The sequence below is a fragment of the Phaethon lepturus genome, unplaced genomic scaffold (assembly GCF_000687285.1).
Source record: "Phaethon lepturus isolate BGI_N335 unplaced genomic scaffold, ASM68728v1 scaffold22717, whole genome shotgun sequence".
Lineage (NCBI taxonomy): Eukaryota > Metazoa > Chordata > Aves > Phaethontiformes > Phaethontidae > Phaethon > Phaethon lepturus.
The window spans coordinates 22,218-29,827 of NW_010552849.1; the positions used below are offsets into that span (position 1 = coordinate 22,218).

General features: G+C 60.1%; 1 protein-coding gene across 1 annotated transcript in view; it reads left to right on the forward strand.

Moving 5' to 3' along the window:
* SLC9A1 (solute carrier family 9, subfamily A (NHE1, cation proton antiporter 1), member 1) overlaps positions 1–7,044 on the forward strand; it is a gene marked incomplete at its 5' end in the record, with an annotated part of 7,519 nt that extends 475 nt beyond the window's left edge. Inside the window, 10 exons of the mRNA XM_010291357.1 lie at positions 1,654–1,935; positions 2,393–2,610; positions 2,961–3,163; positions 3,424–3,513; positions 3,914–3,984; positions 4,436–4,609; positions 4,757–4,871; positions 5,236–5,337; positions 5,674–5,746; positions 6,806–7,044. Of these exons, the coding sequence (XP_010289659.1) occupies positions 1,654–1,935; positions 2,393–2,610; positions 2,961–3,163; positions 3,424–3,513; positions 3,914–3,984; positions 4,436–4,609; positions 4,757–4,871; positions 5,236–5,337; positions 5,674–5,746; positions 6,806–7,044 (1,567 nt within the window). The remainder of the gene's footprint in view (positions 1–1,653; positions 1,936–2,392; positions 2,611–2,960; positions 3,164–3,423; positions 3,514–3,913; positions 3,985–4,435; positions 4,610–4,756; positions 4,872–5,235; positions 5,338–5,673; positions 5,747–6,805) is intronic.
* Between the last annotated feature and the right edge of the window lie 566 nt (positions 7,045–7,610).

Here is a 7,610-nt window from a genome sequence, read left to right on the forward strand (position 1 = left end):
AGTGGATGAGGGGGATCGGCCAAGGGGATGGGGTTTGCTTTGGTGGAGCATCTCTGGGTGGTGGCACCAGGATGGGCAGCTGTCAGTCAAGCCCTGTGGGCAGAACGGTAGCCTGGGCCATTGCAAGCTGCCAGGTGCCTCCTGCCAGCTGAGCTGCGGCAGCTCCGCTTGCTCCTAACCTTTTGCAGGTACAAAGCTAAATATAGTGGCTTAAAAGACCGCAGAGGTGGGTTAAGGCGAAGTGTTTAACTTGGCAGTTTGGGGAGGCTGAAAGCATGTGCCCAGCCAGCTGCCACCTCTCGGCGAAGAGCAGGGCTGTGCCCAGCGCCTTGGTCTCCTGGGGATCTGCTCTTCTGGGTGGCATTGCTGCCTGCTGCCGTTCTCGTGCCTGTCCTGCCAGGGAAGGCGAGCAGGAGCACGGAGGGGCTGGCGCTGGGTCAGGCCATGTAGCTGCTGCTCCCTCATGTCTTCCTCGCTGTTCCCCAGCTGCAGCATGGAGGAGGTGGAAGGGCAAGTCATGGCCAGCCGTGGCAAGGGGGGAGCCATGGGGGCTGCGGCCAGGCTGGCATCCCTCCTGAGTCACCCCTCAGCCCCAATCTTTGAGCAGCAGCTTTGCAGGGACCTTTAGGAGGTTCAGGGGACATGCCATTTCCAAAGGACGTCTGTGTCCAGGTGCTGGCTTGGCCGTCAGCATGGTGTCCTCCCCTCTGCAGAACTAACCTCTAAATTTACTTCTAACCCACTGCTTTTTCCTGGCTCTTCTCCCATATCCCAGCTGGCTGCTTCGGAGCTGGCTGCTCAGGGTGCTGCTGACAAGGTTCCTGGTGACGAGGAACGCACTGTCCCACCACGGGGCTTTTCCCAGGCACTTCTCCCCACTTTTGACCAGAGGGGCTGCCTGCAGGGTCTGTGTCCCGGCTCCCATCCCTGGGGAATACTTTTGCCTTCTGCTCTCACGTCTGTCCCTGCCCATGTCCCAGGAGCTGGCCCTGGCAGGCAGGAGCTGGCACTTCGCCCTCTCACTGCTTGCAAGTGCTGCCATCCCTCCAGGATGCCCTGAAGCCCATTTCCCATCCTGACACGCCTGCGTCAGCTTCTGCTTTAAAATTTCTCCAGTAAATGTGTCTGGGGGTGAGAGAAGGCGATGCAGCTCGGGGTGGGCTCCTCCTGCGAGGTTGCCCTCTTAGCTACAAAGCTGCTTGAAGGGTTTGGGCTGTTCTCTGGCCTGAGCAGGGCAGATGTTGGCTTTTCTCTCCATGCGGCTGTCAGGTGTCCCCCAGCCTGGATCTGTCCTGACCTGCTTGTTGGGAAGCAGGAACAGTCTCTGGCTGCTTCAGACCTTGACCGAAGCCCCTCCTGGGACAGTGGTCAGGGCCGTGTTGGAGAGCAGAGCTGTCCCAGACACATCTCCCATGGCACCATGTCCCTGCAAGCCATGGAGGACGGGGAACTGGTCCCTACGGGTCTGTGTCTTACATCACCAGCTTTTTTTGGCATGAGGCTTGGTCAAGCGCAAGACCCAGCTCAGGGTCACACCTCATCTTGGGTGTGCCGTGCTGGGTACCTGCCTGGCTCCCTTTACTGCTCCTCTCCCAAGGAAGGTCCCCATGCAGGTCTCCTCCAAAGTGAGGCTGTCTCTTGCCAGCGGGGCAGTTTGAACCTCCCCCTTCCCTCTTCCTCCCAGGTCCTCTACCACCTCTTTGAGGAGTTTGCCAACTTCGAGCAGGTGACCATTATCGATATCATCCTCGGCTTCCTCAGCTTCTTCGTGGTGTCGTTGGGTGGTGTCTTCGTGGGCGTCATTTATGGGGTGATCGCTGCCTTCACCTCCCGCTTCACCTCCCACATCCGAGTCATCGAGCCCCTCTTCGTCTTCCTCTACAGCTACATGGCGTATCTCTCTGCTGAGCTCTTCCACCTCTCTGGCATCATGGCGTGAGTTGGGCACGGGTGGGATAAGATGTCCTCCTGTCCTCAGGACTATTTGGAGGATTTACTCTGGTGTAACTACATCTCTCTGGCTGTCCCAGCGTGGCCAGTATATGCCCAGTGAGGGCCAGAGGTGTTTTTGGGCTGGGATGTGCAGGGAGGCACATGAGGGAAGCGTGACTCTCTTGAGTTGTCCCACAGATCCTGGGGTACTGGCAGCCCATTGCCCATTCTCCTGGGCAAGACAACGTGGTTTTGTACTGCCTGGCTCCGATGTTCACTCCTGCCCTGCCAGGAGGAAGGAGAAACCTTGTGTTGCCTTCTCTGGAGGCCTTGAATAATTGCTGGTGTCTCGCAAGCAGTGTCCTGCTCTGGGAGTTAGTATAAGAGCACAACACGCTGCTGCAAGGCCAGCGCTTGGGGCTGTCCCCATGGCTGCTGAGTGCCCCGACCTTGCCCCTAGGCTCATCGCCTCTGGCGTGGTCATGCGGCCCTATGTGGAAGCCAACATCTCCCACAAGTCCCACACCACTATCAAGTATTTTCTCAAGATGTGGAGCAGCGTGAGTGAGACCCTCATCTTCATCTTCCTGGGTGTCTCCACGGTGGCTGGCCACCACTACTGGAACTGGACCTTCGTCATCAGCACACTGCTCTTCTGCCTCATCGCAAGAGTTTTAGGTGGGGTGCCAGTGTGGTGGCAAAGTCCTTGGGGACAGTCCTGGGTGATGGGCAACTCTTAGGGCCACGAGGCCCAAGTTTGCCTTGCTGGGGAGACTAGAGTTGACTTGGTGGCACTGCTCCACCGTGGGCATCAGCCTTGCTGGTGGTTGGCTTTGTGGAGAGGTGGGGTTAAGGCTGTGTTTGTGCTAGACATGGAGTTGAAGCTCATGAGATGAGCAAGCAGGAGAGCACCCACCTGCACCCATGGTGCCAAGGAGGTGACACTGTGCTGGGCTGCAAGCTGGGGGTGATCTCTTTGGGGCATCCTTCACCGTTCACTCACACAAGGCCCTGCCCCACTCCCCCAGGCGTCCTGGTCCTCACCTGGTTCATCAACAAGTTCCGAATCGTGAAGCTGACGCCGAAGGACCAGTTCATCATCGCATATGGGGGCCTGCGGGGAGCCATCGCCTTCTCCCTCTGTTACCTCCTGGACTATAAGCATTTTGGCATGAGGGACATGTTCCTCACAGCCATCATCACGGTCATCTTCTTCACAGTTTTCGTGCAGGTTGGTGGCACGCAGGTGGTCATGGTGCAGTTTCAGAGGGAAAGGGGGTTATTCAGCGAACCGCATGTGTGTTTGGAGAGTGAGGAGCATGTCCCCAGCCTCCATCCCTGGCCCTGTCACTGTCCCCCTTCTCCAAAAGCTATGGAAGCTGCCAAGTGACACTGGCAGCGTGGAGCCCTGTGGTTCGGCTGTGCTGAACCCATCCCACTCCCACCAGTGTGCCTTGGGGAGAGGTCTGACCCCCCCTCCCCATTCCCTAGGGCATGACCATCCGGCCCTTGGTGGACTTGCTGGCCGTGAAGAAGAAGCAGGAGACAAAGCGCTCCATCAATGAAGAGATCCACACGCAGGTAACCCGCTGCACCCGGCCGGCCCTTCGCGCGTGCTTCTCTTCGCTGCCTTAGCCCTCTTCTCTCTCTGCTTCTGCCACCTCCACCGCTGTAACCAGGCGGGTTTACAGAGCAGGAGCTGCCCCTAGATCGGTGCCCAAGGTAAGGGGGGACGGAGCGAGGGCTCTCCCCCATCTGTGTCGTCCAGTGCCCGCTCCGACCCAGATCTCCCCTGTGCCTGGTAGAGCAGCAGCCCGGTTGTGTAGGACCGTGCTGCCCTCCTGAGGCCCATCCTGGACCCACAGCCCTGCTTTTGCACCCCATGAGTGCCCTCACCCCTGTGTCAGCGTGGGTGTCGGGGTAGGGAGAGGGGTGGGCAACAGCCCTGCGAGCTGCCTACTCCTTGGACCTTCTTTTCCAGTTCTTAGATCACCTTCTGACGGGGATCGAGGATATCTGTGGTCACTATGGGCATCACCACTGGAAGGACAAGTGAGTGGGGAGGTTTGGTGATGTGGGGGGCCTGTGGGGGAGATGGGGGTGGGTTTGAATCACCAGCCGGCAGATTCCTCATCCCTGTGCCAGGTTTTTCCCCGAGCTGTAATACCCACACACGCTCCCCTTGATGAAGGATGGCCCTGGGTTGGGTGCGAGTGAGGCTGCAGGGCTGCACCCCTTTGCCATGCCACCATGTCCACTGCGGTGTGGGAGCTGCTGATGGCCGGTCCCTGCAGGAGCTCGGGACCATCCATTGTGGGTGCAAGCAGCTGCTGGGTGTTTCAGAGGCTTCCTCGCTCAACTCGGGAGTCGGGGAAGGCTGGCCTGACCTGCGCTGGTGGGAACTGAGCCATCTATGGGCCAGGAATGGGGAGCGGGGAGTGGGTGCCGGGGCAGGGGAGGTCTGATGTATCGCTGCTCCTCCTTTCCCCATGTCCTCGGAAAGGCTGAATCGCTTCAACAAGAAGTATGTGAAGAAGTGCCTGATTGCAGGGGAGCGGTCCAAGGAGCCGCAGCTCATCGCTTTCTATCACAAGATGGAGATGAAGCAGGCAATCGAGCTGGTGGAGAGCGGGGGCATAGGCAAGATCCCCTCCGCTGTCTCCACTGTCTCCATCCAGTGAGTTCCCCGGCCCTGGCCACCCTGTGTATCTGACAGGCCACTGACACCGGCTGAGAGCTCCCTGCTAGTGGCCGCAGGGCCAGCAGCCATTCGGTCCTGCCGTGGCCATCACAGTGTCACTCTGAATTCTGTCTGTCCACGCAGGAACATCAACCCTAAGACCCTTCCCGTGGAGCGCATCCTTCCAGCCCTGTCCAAGGACAAGGAGGAGGAGATCCGGAAAATCCTTCGCAACAACCTGCAGAAAACCAGGCAGCGGGTAAGGTGTCCCCTAGCGCCGTGCGTGCCCCCTTTGCTTCCCTGCGGGTGGCCAGGACCACTTCCAACCAGAAGCCCTCAGGGCCAACTGGGCTTGTCACCGCCAGTGTCCCTGCCCTGCTGTCCCTTGTGTTCCTGGTCTGGCTATCCCTCCCCAGGGAGGCTTTTACTGGATGGTGCTTGGATAGTGCTGAGTCCCATGGTATCACACAAGGGACGAGCCACCAGCTTGCCTGGATGTGCTCTGCCCACTGGTGGCTGGTTCATCCATCTTCAAGGGAAACGGTGCCGTGACCTTCCTTTGCCTTTCTGTGTGGTTTTTTTTTTTTTTTAACCTGTCTCCTTTTCTTGGGGCCTTTTCCCAGTTGCGATCCTACAACCGGCACACACTTGTGGCTGACCCCTACGAGGAAGCCTGGAACCAGATGCTCCTGCGGCGGCAGAAGGCCCGGCAGCTGGAACAAAAGGTGTCAAGGGGATGCTGGAGCAGGGATGCTGCCGCAGGCTGGGGAGGATGGGGGGCTGAGGCGGGGCTTCCCGGCCTGGGAAGGACATCGGTGTCCTCTACGGGAAGGGGGCTGAGGTTCAGATGACAGTGGATGACCCCAAGCTTTGGAGGTCCTCTGATTGCCCCAGGCTCCGAGCAAGTCTTTGCAGCATGGCTGGGAGGATGCGTGCACGCGTCCCCTGCATCCCGCTGCTGCTTCTCGCTCATCCCCATGGCCTGGGGTCAATTCCCTGCCTCCCCTTCCCCATTTATCCTGGCCACTCCGATGGAGATGCTCTCTGTGCTCCGATTCCAGATGAACAACTACCTGACGGTGCCGGCTCACAAGCTCGATTCACCCACCATGTCCCGCGCTCGCATAGGCTCAGGTAGGTGGGACTGAGCTGCTGGGGGAGCGCCGCTGCCGGCACCTGGCTCGGTGTCACCGGCACTTCAGTGCTGAAACACTTGGCGGTTGCTTTGTCCTGCACCCCCTTAGCTCTTCTGCGTCTCTCCAGCCCCAATCGTCCCCATCCCGCTCCCCGGTGTGCGATGCAGCCGAGCCCCGGGGGTTTGCTGTTCTCAAGCCCAAGCTCTGCTGTCTGCAGCCCGGGCACGTGGTGGGCTCTGCCTGAGCAGAGGCACCCGGCTCGCTTCCTGGCACGCTTCCCACCAGGAAGTGAGTGTGGCCAGGGCGTAGATCTGTCCGGAGCTCAGCTCGCTCCATCCACGCAGCCGCATTTCTGGCCATGCGTCTCCCTGCCCTCTGCAGGGGCGAGCACCAGGAGTGCTCAGCCCCAAGACCTGCCCCTGGAGTCCTGGCTTCTCCAGCACACGTTTTTCTCTGCCATCTTTGGTTTCTCCTGTCCTATGTGTCCTTCCCTGCTTTGGGGACAGTGTGACGGGGTGTGACGCTGCTGCTGGCGCTGCCGGCACCGGCGGTTAATCAGCAGAGGGCAGCTTTGCCCCTTGCGAATGGCGCAGTCCTGGGAAGCAGGGCTGGGCTGTCTGGAACAGCTCCAGATGGGATGTGTAGATCAGAAAAAGAGGAATTTAAAAAAAAAAAAGAATTAAACTGCAGACTTGGGAATTGGAGAGAGTGTGAGCCCAGGCGTCCCAGCCCCAAACATCTGGGGTGTGTTAGCTGGGGGACCCCGAGACCCCCTTTCCTTTCCCCAGGTTATCCTGGCCCAGTTTGTTCATGATACCATGAGACAAGCCCTGCCTGACCCCTCTCTGCCTCCCCAGATCCGCTGGCCTACGAACCCAAGGCGGACTCAGACTTGGGAATTGGAGAGAGTGTGAGCCCAGGCGTCCCAGCCCCAAACATCTGGGGTGTGTTAGCTGGGGGACCCCGAGACCCCCTTTCCTTTCCCCAGGTTATCCTGGCCCAGTTTGTTCATGATACCATGAGACAAGCCCTGCCTGACCCCTCTCTGCCTCCCCAGATCCGCTGGCCTACGAACCCAAGGCGGACTCGGAGTACCTGCTCCTCATCACACCCGAGGAGGATGAGGAGGGGCTGGTGATGCGGGTGAAGGAGCCTTCCTCCCCGGGTACTGACGATGTCTTCACCCCGGGGACCGGCGACAGCCCCAGCAACCAGCGGATGCTGCGATGCCTGAGCGACCCGGGCCCTCGGCCGGAGCCGGAGGAGGGGGAACCCTTCATCCCCAAGGGGCAGTAGCAGTTGGCGCGCGAAGCCTCACGCGCCTCTGTACGGTTTCTCTCTCTCTTCATTTGGTCTTTCTTTGCTCTCCTTTTTGGTTTCCTCTGTCACTACACACCGGGTTCGGGAAGGGGAGACCATCCTGGATGGACTGGGATTGCCAGGACAGCTCTGCCCAGCAAGGCCGTGGCTTGCCCCCGAGGAGCGGGGAGGGAGCCCTTGGGACACAGCGGGCTCCTCGGCTGCCATGGCCTAGGGCTGACGGACAATTTACCGCCCAGGACTGGGATTTGCAGGTGCCTCACAGCCCCAGCGGGGCTTTCCCGGAGGCTGAAAAAAGGACCTGCGAGCGGCTCCTCGGAGCTGGTGCAGGGTGGGCTCCAGCCGGGGAGCTGGGGGTGTCCGCGGAGGCTGCCCTACGGCACAGCTTCGCCTCTCCCCGGCTTGCGTTTTACCTGCCCCCTCGCCTTGCTCTGGAGCGGAGCGATGGGAAGACGGGAGCCAGGCTCTGCGCCGGGGCTGACGCACCCACCACCTCACCCGGCACCCTCCCGGGGACCTCGGGCTCCTGCCGCTGCTCCCCT